Consider the following 24,519-nt stretch of genomic DNA (forward strand, 5'->3'; position numbering starts at 1 on the left):
CATATGAGGACAATGGCCAGGAGGCTGTTATGTCCCTTTTTCTCACATAACTCTTCACTCAGTTTTAGTCATACCACTCGGAAGAGGAAACAAATTATGAAATGGATGAAGGCTCCAAGAAGAATGAATCAGGAATAATTTCAGAAAATGTTTCTAATTACTGGAGGATTGATGAATGAATGCCTCCCTAACCTTCATGTTGCTTCCAAGACTGAAAGGGGCAGGTGGAAGATTGAGATAGCTTAGGCCAGGGAGATGCCTCAAAGGGACAAAGTATTCACCTTATAAGCCTGAGGACTCGAGTTCGGCCCTGAAAACTCAGCAATGAGAGGAGAGAGCTGACTTCACAAATTTGTCCACATGTACACACAGTGACACACGCACACTCTCCACCATAAATATAGATACAGAATAAGCAAAAATGAAATTAAACAGCACATTTAACCTCACTGTGAGGATTTCAGTTAAACCAAATAATAAATTTTCAGGTCTGCCAGGTGGTCTGTATGGTCTGAGCCAATCATGACATGAGAAGTTTAAGAACAGATTATTAGAAGATGATTCTAGGTTTTTTTTTTGGGGGGGGAGGGTTCTTTAAGCCAAATTGTGGGAAATGATTTAAAGAAAGATGCGAGGCTACATATCACAAACACACAGACACACACCACACAGAACACACACACCAATAACTTATATCTCCCAGGGTAGGTACTATTACTTGATCTTCATTTACTGCAAAGGGAAGAATAAGATGTAATTAAAGCAAAAGAAGGGGCATCTGGATAGATGTCGAGGGCAGGGCATGTTTCAGCAATAAAGAGCCTCTAGCTCTTTAAGAGTTTTGTTTCAGGTAAAGGTAGGAGAAGGTGAATGAGGATGGGGTTCCTAACGAAGCCTTGTCATGTGGACATTTTACAGCATTGCATATTTATCCTTGTTTCAAGCTTGGTTAGACTGAGATCCCCTGGGAGAGGAGACGAACACACGTCTGAACACACATCTGAGGGTAATTATGGAGAGGACGACTCCTCAGTGGAGAAAGGCCTGTCTTGAAAGTGGTTGGTGCTATTCCATAGACTGGGGACCTAAATGGGGTTAAAGGGTAAGGACAGGGTCCCTGTACCAGCCTTCTCAAATGTCCACTTCTAGATGGCCACAGAGATTCATTCATTTCGGACTGCCATGAGAGACAAGCATGTGGCTTTTTAAATGCTCCATCATCTATGTTTCTGAGTGATTTAAGTGGTGGTTCCAATACATGAAATGGTAGGGTGAGGGGGAGATGGTGTCATGATTGTCAAGAATTCAGTTTAAATTCCTGAGCTACAAGATTAGTTCATCTTTAAATGTGTCCATTTTTAAATTGATTTTTACTGAGCTCTACGTTTTTCTCTGCTCCCCTCCCTGCCTTTCCCCTCCCCTTCAACCCTCTCCTGAGGTCCCCATGCTCCCAACTTACTCAGGAGATCTTGTCTTTTTCTACTACCCATGTAGATTAGATCCACATAAGTCTCTCTTAGGGTCCTCATTGTTGTCTAGGTTCTCTGGGATTGTGATTTGTGGACTCGTTTTCTTTTTGGAAATAAATTTTCCACTAGGAACCTAGACATCAACACTTGAATGGAGACAGTTCTGAGACCTAAAAACACAAGTATTCCAGCTCCCAGTATGACTTTTCTTAGAAAATACTGTCCACATGTTGACTGTGAGTCCACATCACAGGGTCAGAATGGACACATTACTGTTTTGTATCTTTGCAAAATTTGATCCTAGAAGGATTTGTGTTTTCTTCTACCAGGAGTGACACCAACACAAAGAATCTTCTATACAGTCATAGATGGATGCCTCTTTGTCCTTTGTGAGTGATACACAAACTGCCAAGGCAGCGAATGGATTTAAAAGTAAGAGAGCAAAGGCAGTAGGTGCCTTATACCTCATGGTTCTGTATTAGAAAGCAGTGAGGATGGCTTTTCCGATAGTCTGCAGTAGCATAAGATCAATGCCACAGCCAGCGACTGTAAATATAATGAAACGAATAATCCTTATAGACGATGCTTTCAAAAAGAACAAGAAACCTGAGAAAATGCTGCAGCATGAATGAGAACGACTTTCAGTATGATTAAGAAATTGTGTGATAAGTTCTTTCAAATCAATATAAGGTTAAAGTATATCATTTGAAATGGCAGTACCTAGTACGAGACAGGATTATAAATTTCTTGTCTTGTGTTTCTACCTTTGTCAACAGTTGGCTGACAGGGTTGTGCTGGGTGGACTCTGTATTTCAGGTATTCCTGGGGGCAACGGTTCAATCAGGCCAAAACATGGTAAAGACTATTCAGTACCACATTTTATTTCTAAAAGTATAAGCCCTGTTGTGTGACTCCCAATAGCAAGTGGACTTGGGAAACAGTTTGGCTGTATGCTCATGAGAAAGTAGAAAGGACTTAGGGAGACCAGAAACACTGTCATGAGTGTCCCCCAAATCAGCAAAGCTGGAGAGATTGCTGGGGAGCTGCTAACTGCTTTAGGGTTTTTCCTACATCATTGTATAAACATTTAAATTCAGTTATTGGCATCAACCACCATATCTGCTATCATTGGTTTTTTTTCTTTCCAATGTTCCTGGGTATCTGGCAGAAAGTAAGGTCTTCTTTTTCAGTACCAAATTCCATTAAATCCATTTCAACAGTAACACTGACTCTCATGTAGGAGTCTATCCATAGACAATAAGTTACAAGATTGCTAAATCCCCCCTTTTTTGATTCAAAAGACCGTAGGAATGAGACAATCAGAGTGGCACTGGAGCAGTTAGCAAGTTCTTCATGGTCAGAGCCCTCCTAAAGACCTTGTGATGGCTTTTGTTTGGAGCACCAGATAATTGGCAATTTTTTCTTCTCTAAATTAATAATTTTATAAATAGAATTCATTTGTAGTTGGTATTTATATTCAGGCACAGTGTGAAATGCTAAATTATTTATTGAGCAAAACATTTGTGTTTTTCAAAGTTAGTACTGAACAAGAATACATAGAAAAGAAAGCCAAATGAGTAATGTCCAGATTCTCAGCATGACCTTGGCCTCAAAGACTCAAGGTTTTACCCAAAGGAGACAAAGATCAGCGTGATTGTCTGAGACTCTGAGGCACACCTGTTACTGATGGGGAACAAGCCAAGTCCCAAGTGGGGGCCTAGAGAAAGGACAGGCTGTCCAGAGCTCACCGAGGAGAGATAGTGCTTACTCCACGGCTAGCTGTGCTGTTTATTCGTTTTCCTCTTAGAGTTTCCAAGGAAGGACTGGAATTAAGGTCAATAGTCAGGAGAAGTAGAAATTTCATTTACGATTGCTGTGACATGTAGCACGAATAATAAAAACCTAGAGACAGAAATTGGGGTTCAACCTGAAGACCAGAAAAACAAAGCAGCCAAGCCACTAGAGAAGTCTTACATCTACCAAGGCTGGGTGACCACAGACCAAGAGGACTAAGCAGTATACGAAGACTAGGCAGACCGAGCCTCCCTCTCCTCCCACTCTATATTCCCTCTGGGGGGGGGGGTTGGAGGTGTGTGACTCCCTAGTACTGGGATTAAAGTTATGTGCTATCACCACCTGCATTTGATTCTGCATTGATCTTGTGTAGCCCAGGGTAGCCTTGAATGCATAGAGACTCATCTGCTTCTGTTCTCACAAATCCCAAGATTACAGGTGTGTGTCACTACTGTCTGACCTCTAATGGCTAATTTTGCCCATATGATACTCAGAAAAGATTTATGTATTAAAACATAAATAAAGTATCACTATAGTGTTGAAACATCATGACCATAAATGACCCCAAGAGGGAAGGGTTTATTGAAGCTTACAGTTCCCAACATAGACCATCACAGAGGGAAATCAGAGCAGGAATTCAAGAGGGGCAGTAACCTAGAGGCAGGAGCTGATGCAGGGGCCACGCAGGAGGGCTGCTTACTGGTTTACTCCCTCATACCTTGCTCAGTCTTCTTTCTTGTAGCTCTTAGGACCACAAGCCCAGGGATAGCACCACCTTCAAAGGACTAGGCCCTCCTACATCAATCACTAATTAAGAAAATGTCCTACGGGCTTCCTTACAGCACGGAGAACATTTACTCACTTGAGTTTCCTTCTTCCCATATGGCTATAACCTGTATCAAGTTGACGTAAAAGTATCAAAAACTGCCTTGTGAATCTGTCGCCTTGGTGCTCAAAACATTCAATGAAATTTATCAGGGAAATTTTTCCAATGGCAGAAAACTGAGGCCATCGCAAACCAGAGAAAAAGAATTCCAGAACCGCCAAGCAAGAGGGGACAGTAGTGATGGGCACGATGGGGGCGTGGCCTCACAGCCACACTCACTACGGTTTGATTTGTTTCACCTTTGCTTTAGAACTTAGTATAGTTTGTGTGCTTGCTTTGGAGGACTGTCCAGGAGTTACATCATGGAAGTTCATTCTGAGCTACAGTATTGTAAAGATAAAATTTTCTTGTGGTGGCAGATGTTCCCAAGATATGTCCTCATTTATTCCACTCACCAGTATCTTGGCTCCTGCTGTAACTTCAAACTCTTAAGAACTTATTTGAAATTATAATGCATTAAGGTCCAAATTTAAAAGCAGGATGAACTCCATGGTCATCAGAAATCTCTTTTGCTCTTGAGCCTCAATTAGTAGCTTCTTCCAATTCCAATTTCTCTCAGAAGAGACTAAATGAATTAAATTCTTTGGAACCCAGTGGAGACTCCATCATCCCTGTTACACTGATGTTGACACTGCCTGACAGATGTGGGCCATTTATCAGTATTGTTATGGATAATCCTATGCCAAACCTTCAACTCAGCTCAGTAGAAGGTGGGTGTTCAGGCATGACTGCATATCTATATACCTTCTTTCCCCAGCACAGTGGTGCTACTGTCTCCGGTGGATTATGTTTTCATGGTGTACTGTGTTACCAACAGGTACACTTTGTTTTTACTCCAGGGCTGTGAGCCTCTTGCAGTAATTACTTTATTGGGAATATTTTTAAATTAAAATTTCTGTATTGTATATTTGTTCATGATTGCATATTTGTGCTGCGGATATTTACCACCCTTCAGCTGTCTTGGAGGGAATGTAGAGATTATTCACCAAAATAAGGGCAGATGTCCCCATCTATGAATCAGCATCACTATCAGGATAAACGAGGGATGATGGAGTCTACTTTGGGTTCCAGGGCACTGGGCAATCAAGTCTTTCTTGAGACAAACTAGAAATGAGAAGATGATACTGATTAAGGCTCGAGAAGAGTCAAGATTTCGGATGGCAACAGAATTAAAAACCATATGTATACACACACATGCGTGTCACATGATGTATGTGCACATACATGTTTGTGAGCACATGATGAGAGTTTGCAAAGAGCTGACTGTCTTTGCCGTGTGCAGACATAACGAGAAGGCATCTCTAGGAAAGACTGGGTAGGAATCTATCCCGATGATGCTAGTGCCCCCATTTTCTAACATTCGCCAACTTTCCCTAGACTGTCTCACTTCATTGGTTAGTCTGAATTATTTTCTTGTCACTTGATGACTTGAAAATGCCCTTGTTATAATACATAGCATAGTATGAAGATTCACAGCACATGACTTAGAAAGTGTTGCTGTATATCATACATCAGAGGTGGAGGTCACATTGTACTGGCGACAATGAGAACTAAAAATCTGTTTATCACCACTGGGTTCCTTAATGACTTAGAACTATATGATTATATTTCAAAATTCTTTTATTATTTAGAAAGCATCAGTTATTCACTGAAGCATCCCTAAAGTGCTTCATACTAAATGGTTGCTAGTGGTATGTCTTCAAAGATTACATTCTAATGTTTATATCAAGCTGGAGTTGAAAGTCAACATCATTGGTAAACTCAGATCAATTTCGAGAGTACCTTTAAAGCATACTAAAAGCTCAGTGTTCTGAAACCTGATAGAAATGCATACCTATATTCCTCTTGGGTGAAGCGGGGGATCTCTCCAGGATGTAAGACGAGAATTCTCACGGTGGCACTGCTGGACATCACAGGCTCGCCATCATCAAAAGCCACAACCACCAGCTAAAAAGGTGACAGGATCCACATACAGATTATAAATAGGAGAAAATGTCAACACAGACAGCATCAAAGATTTTGTTTCTGGTTCCAGCTGTGGGAAGAAGTAAACATTTTCCTACTCCCTTTAAGGAAAGAAATACTGTGTTAGAACATGCCACATTCTCCCTTAATCTTCAAAAACATTCAGCTATGTAATGTCATTGATAGAAGAAAAACATCAATTAATTCTATTTAGAAAATAAACGAGCTTCTTGCAGAGTATATGGATGGTGCTCTATTTATGTAATTCTAAACGGATATCTACAGTAAATGCTGCCGATAAGGAGAAAAATCTACGTTTATAGCATCAACACACTTACATAAAAGGTGTTAAATCCAATTGTATCAACAGCAAAAAGATAAAGTACTTATAAAAATTTAATTTCTTCTGAATTTAAAGAGTAGGAATGAATTCCTCTAGAGAATAAAATAGATGACGTTTATAGCTAATACTTCATTAAGTAATGTCTTAAAACAACTAGTACATTGAAAATCAAGACCATGAAGTACACAGTGGGAATTATTCAAACAATAAACTGACTTATGAGGAAATATCTATCTATGGATTATTATTGCAGTAGTATTTAATACTTTCTCTTTGCAACCATAATACACGAAGAAGTGCTCTAATATTTACATAAAGGTATGCCAAACATTTTCACAGAGATGTATATTCTTGAGAAAATGATAGGTTATTAATAAAAAGCAACTCAGTTTAGGTTAATGGATTTTTTTCGCAAAAATTCTAGAAGCACTGTCTGTCAAGATAAGATTTCAGTTCTACAGTTATGCTTCTAGTCACTTTAGTGCGTGCAAGCAGGTGCACAATGACATTCACACAGTTGTTTCAGAACAGTAGAGGCGCTCGCTATAAAAACACAGTAACAACCTAATGATCTACTATTACAGCTTTAGAAGCACAAAGAAAAATGTAATGGTTTACTTGCACAGCGCAACACCATATAGTCATTAAGATAATAGCTTTACTTTTGTTGATTGGTATGGACAGTATATAGTTGAGTACAGATTGAATATCATGATGATTGTAAAGCATAGACACTCATGATAAGATCAAGTAGCATCTACTTATGCCAAATATATAAAATATAAGTAATTCTTTTATTTTAAAATACAACTTCCAAATTTCAATGAGAAATGATTTTTGAAAATTAAAGATTTGAAAAATAGAAAATCATATTGACAACTGTAAAGCCAAACCCTCAGTGCTAAATGTCAAAGAGCTGTCACAAAGAAAATGTCACACTGACCTTAAAAATGGTTGTAGGTTCTTCATTAAGATTGACACGAGTTATTACTCTTCCAGAATCTTCTTCTACATCAAAAATGCTGGCAGGGTACGGAAACTGCACATCATCCACTCGATACCTCACCCGACTTGCAGGCAAACCCTGCAATGAAATAATTGATCTACCTGGATGAAGGCTAAAAAACACCAGCGGAGATAAACCGACTTTTACAATGAATGGCTTGGTAAAGAAAAAGTGTCTTGGTTCCACACACTGTGTTAAAATGTGACAGGGTATTTCTTTCTGTGAACGACTCAATCCTAATCAATGAAGTGTGTTGCAATTAGGCTTTGGTGAAATGATTCTTATGAGGGAAAAGTTAGCATATTGCCACAGCCATCTTTCCTTTCATTCCACGTCGTGTCTGCCTCCCGAAATACCCATTCTCTGTGAATGTTTTTATTTTCTGCCACAGCTGTTTCACTTTTAATTATGCTAATCTAAATTCAGGATGCTGGTTTCTTTTTGCTTGGGTGCATCTGGACTACAGCTAAATGGTTGCACCATTACAAAGGGTATAGTATCACCGAGAATACTCACCAATCCCTCTATCCACTAATAATCTACAACCTACACTAATAATAGTCATGACTGCTGTGGAGAATTCATACTCTGATTTTCTTCCATCCTCTGCAGCCACTTTTTCTGTACTGGACACTGATCTGACTCTCTGCTTCCACCATATAAAACAGTTTTTAAAATATACACACTCTCAGCCGGGGACGGTGGCTCACACTCACAATCTCAGCACCAGTGTGTTAAAAGAAAGAGAACCATTATAATTTAAGAGGCCACTCTGTGCTGCATCGTGAGTTCCAGTAAATTCTGAAATGCAGAGTGAGACCCTGTGTCAAAATTAAAAACAAATCAAACCCAGAGAGGGAGCAGGAAGGAGAGTTCAAAAGTGAGAGAGGACGCATTCTCATTAAACCTGTCCATAACCCTCGGTGCCTTCCATCAAACACACAGATCCAGACTCCCCACATGGGGAACCAGATCTTGAAAATGTCTCATTTTTTCCTACCTAATTTACAATCACTGTTCATTTTTGCTATTATATATGCTTGGATGCCTCTGTTTTCTTCCTTATACTCTAGTTTGAAAGACTTCTACTTTCTGAATTTGTGCTCATGAGTCCCTTATTCCGGTTAAGATGTGTCTCAAAGCTATTTCTATTCTCGAATTCGACCTGGAATTGTATCACACATTTTGTGATGCGCAAATATGAAGTATCTCCTACAGCCTCATGTTTTAAAATCTTTGTTCCCAACTTCTGGCATAATTTCAGGAGGCTATGGGAGCTTCAGATGGTGGGTCTATCTGGTAGACAATGGCCTTGGGAATGTATACTTGAAAAACTATTTCTTAACTTGCTATCTTTCATTTAGTCCACTGTGATATTAGGAGCTTTTTTGGGGGTATGTGCTTGCACTACCATAAAGATTTGGCAATCACATGGGGCCAATGAATTAAGGACTAAATACTTTGAAATCATGAGTCAAAATAAATCTTTCCTTGTTTCTTAATGATGCTGACAGCAGTTTCAGCAATCAGTCTGAGAATCTTACTAAATATCAGAATATGTGTGTTATATTCATTCTCATATTTATATCTAAAATAGATCTAGGAGTTAGCATAACCATTCATATTTTACAAATGACAAAACCAAGGTTTTAAAAATGAATCCATTTCCTGAAATTTTCTCACCTAAATATCAAAGTTATTAGACACACGTTATATTTAAACATGATCCTTGGACATGAAGCTCACTTAATAATTATGATTTCTTAAAGGCAATATTTCCATAACATGTGAATAACATGGAAAAACATTTCTTAAAACTTGGTTGGGGAAGAACTTGATGCTGTAGGAAAACCCAATTTGTAAAATCCCAGTTGGGAAGCATAATTTCCAGGGTGTCATAATGATAAAAAGCAAAGCTATAGCCCCCAAACATTACCAACATCAGTTCCCATTCTGTCTGCAGTTTAGTACAGTAACTGAAATCACTCACAAGCTACCACTTCCACTGTGCTGAGATGATAGACATGTGTCATCATCCTCACTAAATGCTCTTTCCCTAACTTTTAAAAAAAATTGAAATAGCTATGGCTTTAATCTTAATTCATTGATATCACACATTTTGTGTTTATGGCTTTTCCACTCACTAATATCTGTTCATATACTCCCATACATAGCTCCTTACATTCAATTCTGCAGAAGGCAGGTATAATGAGAGACAGACAGACAGACAGACACATTTCTTTGTGACTATTCTCTGCTTATGATCTTCACTATGTGTTCAGGAGAGAAGATAGATAATACATGGATAAATACCATCTTCTGGAATTTCGTTGGCTATGAGGAATAAGGTTGTAGTGTTGTTACAGAGTCCCCATCTCATTACTGAAATATTATAGCTCTTATTCCTCACTCTCTAAATACATATGCCATACTATATGTAGAGTTAGACTTGAGATATAATTTTACTATTTTAAGCATAAAGTTATATATAATACACATAAACACATACATATCATATATATTTGTCAATATATATCAGTGTAAACTTTAAAAATGTCTATTCAAATAAATCTTTACTATTCTGGGCAATAAATTGATTATCATATGTGGTTATTTTATTTGTGCATTATTTGCATCTTCTTAGATTATTTTCAAAAAATTTTGCTCTCAATATAAATTGTTTCATTAGATAATATATTCAGTGAAAATCTCCCATGCAAATAAAACAAACTAAACCAAGATGCAAAACATGAAATTTAATTTCGTATTCTAAAATGTAAAAGAGATGGTATTAACTGTGCAATGCCTTTTGTCTGCTAAAATTGACATCTACAAGCCTACATACTGCTACAAGAGCTTTATTATTGTAGATATTCTAACAGTGTAATATGACATGCCTATATAGCTGATAGGCCCAGATCGAAGAATCTTATCATGATGGTTTCTTAGAAACTAAAGCTCAATGTAATTATATCCATAAAGTAGAAATTATTAACAGCAAAGTAAATATAAACATATTAAGAAATTACAAGCATTTTGATTATTTTTTGTTATCAGTACATTTTTACTGATATTTTTTAGAATTCTATTTTTATGGGTCAAATATGATATGTTTTAACTTAATTATGGTGAAAATATAATTAATTAGTACAGTTGGTAATTGCAGATCTGTGTGAAAGATATTGCAAACATACAAACATGAGGAATTTTAATGAGACTGTAATGGAACAAAATAATTAGATTCTTACTATCACAGGACATCTCATTTAGTTATTTTTAAATATATAATTAACAAGAAATTACTCAGACCCACATAACTTCCTTTATAATAATGTGATCATATTATATCAGGAAATACTAAACACATTATCATTAAATTCAAATACTAAGTAATTTGTTTTCAGATACATGAAGAGTTTTTCTCCATGACATGGTTTAAAAAAGAAAAAAAAACCCTTTCTGACACTATCTTTGAAATCAGCTTTGGTTTACTGGGTAACTGTGTAATTCACAAATAATCTTCCAAGTATGAATTAGCACAAGGAATTATTAAAAAAGTAGTTAGTATTTTTCCACCATTCAGGCTAATTTTGTCAATTATTTTCATAATTCTAATGAAATGCTATATTATCCTTGAAAATGATAAAGAGAAACTATAGGTCATACTCAATTTATCCCAAAGATCATTTTTCTTCTTCCGGTCTGTATGTAATAGCACTCTGATAGGAGGGTCCTTCATATCACACATCACGTAATTAGTACGTGCGCAGTTGTAGTATGTCCAGAGCTAGTAAAGTCCTAAGCCACTTTTCTTTGAGATTATTTATCACTTAAGTTCTTAGGGAATATGCTATTAGAGGGAAACATAACCCTTCAAAATATCTATATAATGTTCCTGATTTAGACACCTATTGATAGGCTGAGATAGCAAACTCCCTACTTCCCTTACAAAACGGATCACATAAACCAGACTGGACTAGAGAGATTCTGCCCCTGCTCCCCTAAAATCTTCCTACTTTTTAATGATAAAACAGGAATTTCAGGAATTGGAGAGATGCCTCAATGGGTAAGAACACTTGCTGCTCTTCTTAGGACCTAACTTTTATTCCTAGCATCCAAGTCTGGTGACCCACAACTGCCTATAGTTCTAGCTCTAAGGGTTTATAACATCCTCTTCTGGTCTTCATGGGCACACATATGCATGTTATATGCTGATATACATACATATAAATAAGAACTAAAAATAAATAAAACAAAGAATTTCTCCTACTGCTGCCTTCATGAGGTTAGAAATAGGCCTCTCAGGGCTATTTTCAGCCTATTTTCCCTAGAACATTGCTTACTGTATTCAAATCGCAGCTAACAGCTGAGGTGTGCACTGGTGGATAAGCCTGTAAAGATGTGTTCTATGTACGCAATGACAGAGAGTATACATATAGTGTAAAGGTTACTGTATATACACAATCTTAACAGGAAAGGGAATCCTGCCATTTGCACCAATGGGAACCCAGCTTAAGGGTGCAATGCAGCTCCAGTTACATTCATAAAGAAAAATGCTACTTAATTCTTCCAATATGAGGAATGTACAAAATGGAAAATGTTATCTAATTTTGCTTGCATTAGGAATCTCAGGTAGTCAAAGAAACTAGAGAGGAGACTGGGGGTTGATGGGGACAGAGGGGCAGGTAAATGGGGAGCTGATGTTCACAAGGTCCAACATCCAGTTGTGTGTCTTTGTTCTCTTTTCTATATCTAAGACCTGAAGGATGGAGTGGTTCAGTGAACCTATGAGTAACCGTTGGGTGGCTGTGTAGGGTTGCTACAGGTTAATGAAAAAACCATTTTCTTGAAGCCCTTGGAAACTTTTTGAGTTAATGAACATTTAAGCTCCTTGTGGATAGGGAGTCATAAATATCAGACAATATTAACATGGGAATCAATATCTAATTACAATACTAGTAATAGATTATTTCTAGGAGACAAGCCAAAACAAAATACAAAAATAATAAAATTATCTTGGCTTTATATAATTTCAAGTAACACAAGATAGTAGGGATCAAACATGTATAGTGTTAAGGAGAAAACATTACAGGAGTCTAATAGGTTGTCAAATTGTGTTTTATATGTACCAACAAAATAAAACCCAGATGTAGAAGAACTTTGTGTTTATCCTCAGCTAAGCAATGAGGCGACAAAATATAATGTGTGAAAGGAAGGGGCTCACTCACACATAGCATAAACTGGAGCTAAGGATAGAATCACCTCAGAACACCTAGATTAAGATGCCATGAATAATCCTATAGAGTTCTTCTGTAAGAAGTTTAACAAAATAAATTGAGAACTGTGGCATATTTAGAGGTAAATTTAGCAAAAGTCATTTAAGATATATATTTGAATCTAAGGATCATTCCTGAAAAAAAACCCTCTAAATAAATGGACAACAATATCCAAAACGAACAGATGAAGACAAAGGAAAAACTGACCCAGAAATGAGAGTTGTACTCTCAAATAATTTGATACATAAGGAAAGTAGCAGAAGCACCTTGGGGACTCAAGGAAGCTTATTACCCAGGCTGCTAGTGAGCTGTCAATCCACAGAGCTGTGGCTCTTATGTAGGTTGCATTCTGTCAGTAAAATCCTTCATTTTCAGTCCTTCTTCATCATTGAATATCTTTAATCTGCTCTGAAACACAGGTAAATTCCTCCTCAATCTTTTCAGTCTTTTCTACAGACATTTCTGCCCTTATGCCCTATGGTGTCTCAGTTTGGAGAATGAATTCGCTCTCAGCTTTTAATTCCGCTCAAGATGTTCCCAGGTCTGTGTTTATTATCTTCAGTTTCTTCTGGAGTTTCTGCCCGATTCAGCCACCCCTGATCCCGAAAGGCTGAGTCATCACGACTTCAGCTCAAAGCAACTGTTCTATGTACACGTTTATCAGCTTTTTCTATAACTAACTTCCCCGCTCCAGCTGAAACTCTGGATTGACATTTAAGTGTGCCTTTAGTACCCTGTAATCTTCCACCTCATGTCCAATACCTATTATTTCCTGCCTGAATGCCTTTACATATTTCTGTTGTCTCTATTAGCATGGCCGCTTTGCTTTTCTAAATTAAATGTAGGATGTGGTAGCCAATTTGTCCTCTGGTTTTTTAATTTTTTTTTTTTTTTTTTTTTTTTTTTTTTTGGTTTTTTTCGAGACAGGGTTTCTCTGTGGCTTTGGAGCCTGTCCTGGAACTAGCTCTGTAGACCAGGCTGGTCTCGAACTCACAGAGATCCGCCTACCTCTGCCTCCCGAGTGCTGGGATTAAAGGCGTGCGCCACCATCGCCCGGCTTGTCCTCTGGTTTTTTTTATTTATCATGTTTTATAAAAAATTCTGTGTATCATAGAATAATTTATCATAATATGTACCTTTGATTTTTTATTATTACTCTTTATTTCTTTAGTAACTTTTATTTTCTATATAATAAACTGGGTCTCATAAACCATTGTTTAGAATTGAGGCCTATAGAAGAACTTCCAAAGACAGATTTTAGGCCATCTTTCATACAACTTGAGTTATTTAACCAGACATCATCGAAAGCATGTTACATAAATTCATATGAATGTTTTGAACTCTGTAACATGTGAATATAATTTTATTGCCAATTTATTCTATCTACATTCATATGCATCCCTGTATTTTTTTAAAAAACAACTTCCTATTCAAAGCAGGATCAAAACATATCAGAATACACACATCTGTCCATTCTCTGATGTATTTTTGGAAGCCATGGTATGGACACCAGCAAAGCCAAATTATCACTGCCTTCACAGACAATTAAATCCAAGGATCCTGGTCACAAAAGGCCAAAGTTTCCCTTTCAGGACGCGTGCTCCTTTTTCTTCTGAGAAGATGTTCAGAAAAAAGGGTCCCATTTAATACCTAATGGAAACCCATGAGTGAATTCCACAGACCAAGTAGTTTGTTTTACCCAGGGCCTTGAGAAATGCCCTATGTGTTGTGACCTTGGTCCACAAGGTTTGTTTCTACAAGAAGAAAAGTCTGATGTCAATTACATCATGAGCTGATACTTTTAATTGACCACATACTAAGACACAAAGCAAGTCTCAACAAGTACAAGAAGACTGAAAAAACACCCTGCATCCTCTCTACACACCACAGATCACAGCTGGATATAAGAGACAACAGAGGCAACAGAAAGCTTACAAACTCATGAAAACTGGACAACTCAATACTGAACAAAAAATGGGTCAAGACAGAAACTAAGAAGGAAATTAAAAACTCTTTAGAATTGAATGACAATGAAAACACAACATACCTAAACTTCTGGGACACAATAAAGGCAGTTACAAGAGGCAAGTTTATAGCACTAAGTACCTACATAAAAAGTTTGGAGAGATCTCATATTAGTAATTTAACTACACATGTGAAATCTTTAGAACAATAAGAGGAAATAACAGTCAAAAGGGAGTAGACAGAAAGAAATACTCAAACTCTGAACTGAAATAAGTAAAACACAAATAAAAATTACAAAGAATCAATGAAATCAAGAGTTGGTTCTTTGAGAAAATAAATAGATTGATAAACTGATAAAATGACACTGGAATTAAATAGTCATGTTGATCAATGGAATAGACCTAGATATAAGTCCACACACCTAGGCACACCTGATTTTTTATAAAGAAGCTAGAAATACACACTAGAAAAAAGACAACATCATCAACAAATGGTAGGGATCAGTCTAGATTACCAAGTGTAGAGGAATGCAAATATACCCATATTTATTACTCTACACAAAACCCATCTCCAAATGGATGAAAGGTCTCAGCATAAGGCCATATACACTGACTCTGACTGAAGAGAAAGCGGGGAGTCATCTTTTACTCGTTGTCATAGGAAAAGACTTTCCAAACTGAACACCAATAACACAGACACCAAAAGTATTAATAAATAGGACCTTGTGAAGTTAAAATGCTTCTGTATAATAGATGATACTATCACTCAAAATTTTATCAGGCCACATTATGAGAAAAAGACTTAACCAATCACACATCAGATAGACGTTTTATATTTAAATATGTAAAGAACTAAGAAAACCGAACATCAAGAAAACAAATAACCCAATTAAAAATGGGATACATATCTAAACAGATAATTCACAAAAGAGGAAACACAAATATCTGGAAAACACTTTAGAAATGTTCAGCATCTTTAGCCATTAGGGAAATGCAAATAAAACTTCTTTGAGATTTCTTCTTACATCAGTCATAATGGCCAAGGTAAATGATCAGCAACAACAACAGCCAATGACAGTGCATACTGGAGAGGATGTAGGGAAAAGGAAAGACTCATCCATGGCTGGTGGGAGTGCAAACTGGTACAGCCATATCCAAGAAACTATCTACAAGTGACAATCACTCAAAAATGAAAGAAAGAAAGAAAGAAAGAAAGAAAGAAAGAAAGAAAGAAAGAAAGAGGTTCTCCAGTAGAGTCTCACTGGGAACACAGACACCACACTGACAGTCAAGCCCCATGCACAGCAGTAGATGGTCAACACAAAATGAACTCAACACTATTTTTGGAGACTTTTGTCTCATTGCTTTGTTTTGGCAATGGCAATTTTTATCTTACTGTTCTTTTGTTTGTATATTATGGTTTACAATTTGTGTTTTAATTTATTTGTATGTGTATTTCTTTTGTGCTTTTTCCTTATTTATTTTGTTCGTTTTATTTGCCTGTTGGAAGAATGGATGAAGAAAGTATGGAATATATACATATTAGAGTACTACTCAGCAGTAAAAAACGAGGGCTTCTTGAATTTTGCATGCAAATGGATGGAAATAGAAAACACTATCCTGAGTGAGGTAACCCAGACCCAAAAAGAGGAACATGGGATGTACTCACTCATATTTGGTTTCTAGCCATAAACCAAGGACATTGAGCCTATAATTAGTGATCCTAGAGAAGCTAAATAAGGAGAACCCAAAGAAAAACATATAGGCATCCTCCTGAATATTAACCTTCATCAGGCAATGAAAGGAGACAGAGACAGAGACCCACATTGGAGCACAGGACTGAAATCTCAAGGTCCAAATCAGGAGCAGAAGGAGAGAGAGCACGAGCAAGGAACTCAGGACCGTGAGGGGTGCACCCACACACTGAGACAATGGGGATGTTCTACTGGGAACTTACCAAGGCCAGCTGGCCTGAGTCTGGAAAAGCGTGGGATAAAACCGGACTCTCTGAACATAGCGGACAATGAGGACTACTGAGAACTCAAGAACAATGGCTATGGGTTTCTGATCCTACTGCACGCACTGGCTTTGTGGGAGCCTAGGCAGTTTGGATCCTCAACTTACTAGACCTGGATGGATGTGGGGGTTCCTTGGACTTCCCACAGGACAGGGAACCCTGATCGCTTCTCGGGCTGAGGAGGGGGGGACTTAATTGGGGGAGGGGGAGGGAAATGGGAGGCGGTGGCGGGGAAGAGACAGAAATCTTTAATAAATAAATAAATTAAAAAAAATAAAAAAAATAAAAAGAAAGAGAAAAATAAGAAACAGAGTTGTCCAGGTGGGGAGACAGGGGTTTTGGGAGTTAATGAACGAGGATAACTGTGACCGGAATGTATTGTGTGAAAGAAAATGAATTTTCAATAAAATTTAACCCCCTTAACCTTAATAGCTTGACACTTTCTTTTCTTTATTTTTTCTTTCTTCTTTTCTTCCTTCCTTTATTTTTCTTTTCTTTCCTTCCTTCCTTCCTTCCTTCCTTCCTTCCTTTCTTCCTTCTTTTCTTACTTTATTTATTTTTTCTTTTGTTTTTTTTCAAGACAAAGTCTCTCTGTGTAGCTTTGGAGCCTGTCCTGGAACTTGCTCTGTATGCCAGGCTGGTCTTGAGCTCACAGAGATCCACCTGCCTCTGCCTCCCAAGTGCTGGGATTAAAGGCCTGTGCCGCTACTGCCCAGCTTAGTTTGACAGTTTCTAAATGGGATCAGTGATATTTTAATCTGAAAATACTTTTGATCACAAGTAAGAGTAACCATATCATTGTTCTTAGCAACTTTCAGTTCATGATACATTACCTGTACTATATCACTATAATGCTACATAATATAATGTAAGCCTAGAGTGGCCATAAATGGTATATACTTAAAATGCATGAATAAACCGTTTCCAAACATTAAACATATTCACACTTCCTCATAAAACCTTTCCTTACATTCTCATTTTTGCTTCTAAATCTAACTACACCCAACTGTCATTTAAAAATCCCATCTCAACTATTACATGGTGTTTATTTTTTGATCTAATTAAGTTTCTGAAATCAAAGAAACTGTGGCCCATGTGAACTGGGCCATGTTGCCTCAGTGTTTACAAGCCATTCCTGGTGCAAGTAGACCATGATTGTATCCTGGTTCAGCTTTACTGTGAAGGAAAGATCCTGCAAGCTATGCCTACCCCCCATGCTCTGGACTGTGTGTGTAGTCAGTCAGTTTCTGCTGCATAGCTGACAACAAATTGAATCAACACAGTGTTACAACACAGGCTGGAAAATGAAGAGCGATGAAAAAATAGATCAGGAAAGATACGAAAGGAAAAGAAGAGGTGAGCACACCAAAGCAGAGGTAAAAACACAATTTTATAACATTTCTGGCTCGGGGCAGCTTTCAGCGTTGCACACAGAGCAAGCAAATAGGAAGCTATGGATCAAAATGGGATTACTTCTCATATGAGCTCATCAGTTATAAAACGCTGCAGAACAACGGATAAGCTTTCCAGCTGGTGTTCCTGACATCACATCATTTTTAAAAAAACAAGGTGCTCATTGTAGAAATAAAATTAATGGCTATCTTTCCCTCTCTGTAGAGATCAGCTGAAGTACCCTGGATGGTGAGGATAGCTGTTAAAGACAACTGAACATATCTAGGACTGGAGAGGGAGGGGGAAAGGAGTGGGGGTAGGGGGAGAAGGATGGGGGGGGAAGAAGGGTGGGAGGAGGGGGAGGGAAATGGGAGGCTGGGGGGAGGTGGAAACTTTTTTTTCTCATTTTCTCAATAAAAAAAAAAGATTTAAAAAAAAAGACAACTGAACAAACACATAACTCTTTAGTGGCTTGTCTGAATCCAGAATGGCTAAGTCTCATGTTTTTATAGAAGAATATGAAATACATCACACTGGTGATTACTGCTCATTATTTCTTCTGAAGAAATCTTGTAAGATTACTTACTGTTTAGGGATAGATTTTGAGCCAATTGTCACTGATAATTAACAACAACATTTTTTATGGGGATTTTATTTCCAATTCTCAAAGACTATGTATATTTAAAAATAAAGAAGTGTATGAGTTGCAAACATTAAACATGTTCTCATTAATGCCTTGCTTAGCTGAACAGGAATCTCAAATCTAAAGTACATGAAAGGCGAGATTACACTGAGGGGTTGAGCTTCCGTGAGCTCCTGTGCTTCCCTTCTTAGAAACGGGTAAACAGCCAACAGCACATGCATCCCAGTTGGTCCATGGCTGTGTGTTGGCAGAGGATATTGTTTTAATACTAACTATATAATAAGTTAATTTATAACCCTGCTTACTAACAGAATTCCAAGTGAGCTTGACCTGAAGCTTCAGAAAGAATCAAGATATACAAATGGAAATTACACGTCCAGTTTGTTCTGTGAAAGTTTAAAGAAGTCCCCAATGAGCAGAAAGAAAAGGTTAGCAATTTTTTTTCCTCTTCTAGCAATCCATCATTCCTCAATTCCGTGTGAGCACACAATGTCAATCCTGCCGTCTCAGTAGAGGAACACAGAAAATCCCAGCAGTGTCAGAGTCCTGGAAGATTGCTCCTCCCTCCAGAGCACTTTAATTTTGCACAACATGCATTTTATAATTTTTCATTTATATTCAGAAACAGTGTTCTCTCTGGCTTTGAGGCGGCACTCGGTCTCTGCATTCGGTACTTCAAACGGTTTGCTGCTACTACATTATAGTTTAAAATGTGCGGCTCTCACTTTTCTCAAATCAAACAGGATGTCTTGAAAAAGGTGTGGTAAGTCTCAAAACATAAAAGTAATTTCTAGAGTAGCAATGATACTTAAAACAGGAGGGTTGGGGAGAAGCTGTGCTAAGAAGAAATATGCATCATTCTTAAATCCCAGCTTTTAAGTGACCTAACAGAGGCTTGGAGACGGCAGATCTTCTGAATATCATATACAGCCAAATTTCTGAGGTTCTTGCAAATTTGCCAACACTGAAGAGCACACAAATAAACATTACTTTATCTATTCATTGCATCATGCAAATGTTTCATAGCTTACTATTACGTGCTGAACTAAAATGTGGGCATAGAAATGGAGTGAATTTCCTACTATTGGAAGATCTGGTTAAGAACGAGGTCACCAAATAAACATGTAGTATTTTATTAGGCAGTAATAGCCTCTCGTACTGAAACATATAAAGGAGCAGAGACTCTAAAGGATAGGAAATTAAAATTATTATTGATTGGTCAATGTTTATAACACTAAGAGGGAAGAAGGCACCTGGCCAGCATATCTGCAAAATGCATGATTTTTGAAACCAACCTCAAAGAAAATATTAATACTTTAAAATTATGCAGACAGTCCTAATCCTCTAAAAAATTCCTTGGATTTGGGTTACTATTTGCACTTGTGTGGATGCACAGTCATCTTAAATCAAGGAAAAAATCTGTAGAAACAATTAAGAAGCTAAACTCCAAATAATAGCTACCATGAAACATTGCTAATGTTTTAAGAGTGGAAAGGGAATCAGAAGTTTTTACCTAGATGCAGCAGCTGAGGCCAACACTCTCAGCCAATGGGATGATCTGAATCCATTTTTTACTTGCTAAAAAAGCTATCATCATCATCATCATCATCATCATCATCATCATCATCATCATCATCATCATCATCAATTATCAGATATTTCAATAATCACTAAAGACCCGAGGGTGCAAACTTCTTCCACAGAAATGTGGACCTGAGGCAGTTTTTAAAAGAATTTTTAGGGTTTAAGTCAGAGACTCTAGGAAAGCTAACAATAGAGTCGACCATTGCCCGAGACATCCTTTCTCACCCTCATGAGAATGGTCTGATCGTCAGATATCAAAGCGTGCATGCTAAGAGCAAATGCACTAAGACTTTGAGTACCTCGTACAGAAGAACAGGACCATTTGGTCACTCATAACTTATACTTTTTATGCTGTTAGTTCTTCATCAATCATCTAGACTGTGTTCTAAGTTCTCTCTGCAGTTCTGCCTCATCTGATGGTGAGTTTCTTGACAGCAGAAACTAGTTAGTGCAGTGTTGGCAGCAGGTGCTCACTGTTATTGGTGTGCTCCTGGATGACAGTGGACAGTGTGCTGGGGGTGCTTGTTGCTATTGCATTCACAGATATGAATTTTTGCTTATTTTTACAAGTGTGACAAGCCAGTTTCAAAAACGTTTTAATGCCCCAGAGCAGGTGCTCCTGAGCTAAAGATCATTGCTTCCAAAATCAGCATATCCTTTTTGTTCGGATGTTATAGTCACGGCAAACTTCATACAGCTTGCTGCTGCCAGAACTGACAAACTTTTTGGCTGCTATTGACTTTTCACTAAATAAAAACTCTTCTGGAAATACTATGGCTATTAGGCCTAAAAGTATTTTTTAACTTGCTTATATGATTCAAGACTTTAATTTTTTCTGACTTCTCAGTTATGGCTTAGTATGTTCATTTGTGTTTCCTAGAATCCATTAGTAGCATGAGTTCACTCAGAGGAAAAATATAAATCTTTAACATTCTGTTCAGAAATTAAGAAAAAAACCAGTGGAAAGCACTGTAGGTTTTCCACAGAGCATTCTACACCAGTGCTGTTACTTTTAACTTGTATTAAATGTGATAATTTAGCAACATTAAGGAAAATTTTCCTCACTGCTGTTGTAATAATGTATTAGCTGAAAGTTCTCTGTCTTGAATGGCAATTTGGGATGTTTTGAAATAAGTAAATGTTCTACATGGTTAAAGAAAAATCTCCTAAATATATTTGAAAGAAATATCAAGATTTCTGTTTATAAAAGTACAGGCTTATGTTATATGTGGACTTAGCATTTTCTTATAAAATGTTATGCACAAATAAAGCAGAAAATCATGAATGTGGAACCTTCCCACACAAAATTGAACTTAAAGAAAAACCCTGCATGATGGCGAATGTTTCCAAGGGCAGTTCTGCCTGTCTTAATCATTAAGGCTACATAAATGGACAAATAATAAGAATTTTGATATCTAGGTAAAAAAAGTATATTCCTGGCTGTCTCACTTCATCAGGATCAAGGTAGCTGTGTAGGTAATAAGTAAGAACCGCCAAAAGGAGGGGATGGGTTCTCAAGACCTCACTATTTTCTTGGGAACTGGGCACTTTCTCATGCAACTCAGAGCATGGGCCAGTGTCTCTACTTACAGGAGGATCTGCATCTTCAGCATACACGGTCGTGATTGGTGTTCCTTTGACAGCATCTGGAGCCACCATCCCCTTGTAGATACGTTTACTAAATACCGGAGGGTAGTCATTCATGTCCTGTAAAACAGGATAAGGATTTAGTGCTGTAGATGAGATGGGAAAATGGTTGGGTTGATTTGGTTCTTTATATCATGCAACCTATTTACCACGGCCAGCTGCATCCCCTACTTCTACTTATTTCCCAACTGACACCCCAAAGAAGCCAGGTCCCTGCATCAGCACCAAACAAACTATCCAACCATCTAGCTGCCAATATGATTTCTTAAAAAGTTACTTTCTGAACTTGGCATAAGTAATTGTGCACGTCTTTAATCTCAGCACCTGGGAGGCAGAGGCAGGCAGGTCTCAAAGTTCTAATATTCTAGGCCAGCGTGGTCTACAGAGTGAGTTCCAGGACAGCTAGAGCCACACAGAGAAACCCTGCCTCAAAACCAAAAAGAAAAAAGAAAGTTCCAGGAAGTGGGATAAGATGATGTTTTTGATGTTTTGTTATTTGTTTTGAATATTTTGCATTTGCATACTTAATATGACTGTATGAACAAACTGAAATGTCTCTAATTTGATATTCATTCCTATGAATATAAAAACTAAGGGAAGCTCTTCCCTGAAGCACATTACAGTGATGGTTTTCGGAATTACATATGCTTACAGATGGAAAACAGCGTTAATTTACTTAAGGGAAAATTTCAATGCACTTTATATGCATCTGATTTCATTTCACTCTGGTGGTTAAGGCTTACTGTCAGTTACTAAGTAGATATTTGCTAAGTTATATCCATGATAACTAAGCACCAGATCCTATACTATTGGATATTCTATGACTCCAGATAAAGAAACCTCTTCCAACTGCTGTCTGACACATAAGATGATGGTCCAGACAGTTATGGAATTCATCAAACTGATCTAATTATTTGCCAGAGCCAGCCAAAAACAATAGGTCAAGTTCCTTGAGAAGAACATAATTTTCCTTAACCATCTTATCATTTAGGGAGACCTGTGTGCCATTTATTTCTGACTAATGTTTATTACAGTGGTTGCCTTAATGTTTGATTAACCATCACATTCTCCACTTTTTGGGGGTGTTTCAGATCAAATACATTAGGTACTATGCAAATTTTGTTAATTATCTATTTTTCATCTTCAAGGTACCTTTTCTCACTTGCTCTTAAATGAATAAAGTACTCTATAAATTCTTTCATATGAGTTCAGACGCATCATCTCTACCCAATGCTAATCTGAAATGTACAAATTCACCAATTATAAACTTCTCTTTTTTGCAGAATGGTCAAGGTGGTAATGTCTGAGCAATGAGGCCAGTTTCCTTTTGTATGTACAGCACAGTAGGCTGAATAAGAATAACCTGAAGGAATTGATAGAAACAGTCCTTGGTCTGCAAAATTGAAAAATAAAAGGTACCATTTCCCCAGACACATGATACTCACATGGAGTGCAGCAACTGAACTAGCAAATGAACTTAGAAGTGCTTGCTCTCCATAAGGGGTGATGTAAAGAGATTCACCTGGGGATCTCGGCAGGGACAATGGAGGGAGCATTTACATTCCCATTGTCCACTGCTTTCTCAAGAGTAGTGACTGTATCTTATAACTAAAGATGGGAATCCAATTGGTCCCCCTACACTGTAACTTCTAGAAGTTTTTAAAGGAGAATCCAACATCCCACTTTTTAACCACGTGGCTTTACAAAGCTTGAGAAACTCAGTGTGCTTCCGTGTAGTTTCTTCGGTACCTCTCCATGCCCCTCTGGCTCAAGGAATCTCAAATTTTTGGAAAATTTCACTCTTTGGGGTAGGATATCAAGATCTATTTTTCTAGTTGCATTAGTTCTGTTCTTGATGGTATCGAGAGCAAAGAACTCTTTTATCCCTGCTGGGAAGGTGTTTACCAGATTCACCTTTGTAAATTCACTGTGGGTGTTTTGATACTCATCCTCATAAACCGATTACACGCACACCTAAGGCTCTAATAACAGAAGGCCATTACAAGATTGCTTATCCTCCTCATTATTTTTTCCTGCCATTGACAGTGTGAAGCATAAATCAATATGGTTATAATGTGGCAGTATTTCTTGTGATGGCCTCTTGTACATGCTTTAGGTTTATAATCTCTGTTGTGGCTGAGATATGTGGCAGATTGCCCATCATTCTCCCACAATGCGTTGTTCCAGACGAGGCGGTTTATTGAAATGCAATGCTAACATGCATAATCAATAGTTCATTATATGTATGCTTCGGGGACGTCAAAGAAAAACCGCACATAACTAACTCTGCTTCTGCACACGTTCTATTACACTGTAAATTTAAAAGTGCAGCTCTCCCACTAGAGGGAAGTATTGGCAAAAGGAAAGATTTCTTCCTCTGCCCTATAGCTAATTTTATCATTAAAACCCATTATCGTTTGCTTCCTGTGGTTATATTTGTTGATCTGAACACAAATTAGTTTTTGTATTTCAATAGAGCAGTCTAAATGTTACCATGGTTTTCAGCTAAAACAACACCAGGGATCTCTCACGA

General features: G+C 37.6%; 1 protein-coding gene across 5 annotated transcripts in view; it reads right to left on the reverse strand.

Annotated features, from left to right (window-relative positions):
• Positions 1-24,519, reverse strand: part of Pcdh15 (protocadherin related 15) — a 595,973-nt gene that overhangs the window by 113,567 nt on the left and 457,887 nt on the right. For all 5 annotated transcript variants that reach the window (XM_075979991.1, XM_075979989.1, XM_075979992.1 and 2 more), the window contains exons 21-23: positions 21,930-22,046; positions 7,401-7,541; positions 5,984-6,096 (exon numbers count right to left, since the gene is read on the reverse strand). In XM_075979991.1, the coding sequence (XP_075836106.1) occupies positions 5,984-6,096; positions 7,401-7,541; positions 21,930-22,046 (371 nt within the window). The remainder of the gene's footprint in view (positions 1-5,983; positions 6,097-7,400; positions 7,542-21,929; positions 22,047-24,519) is intronic.

The sequence above is a fragment of the Microtus pennsylvanicus genome, chromosome 7 (assembly GCF_037038515.1).
Source record: "Microtus pennsylvanicus isolate mMicPen1 chromosome 7, mMicPen1.hap1, whole genome shotgun sequence".
Taxonomy (NCBI): domain Eukaryota; kingdom Metazoa; phylum Chordata; class Mammalia; order Rodentia; family Cricetidae; genus Microtus; species Microtus pennsylvanicus.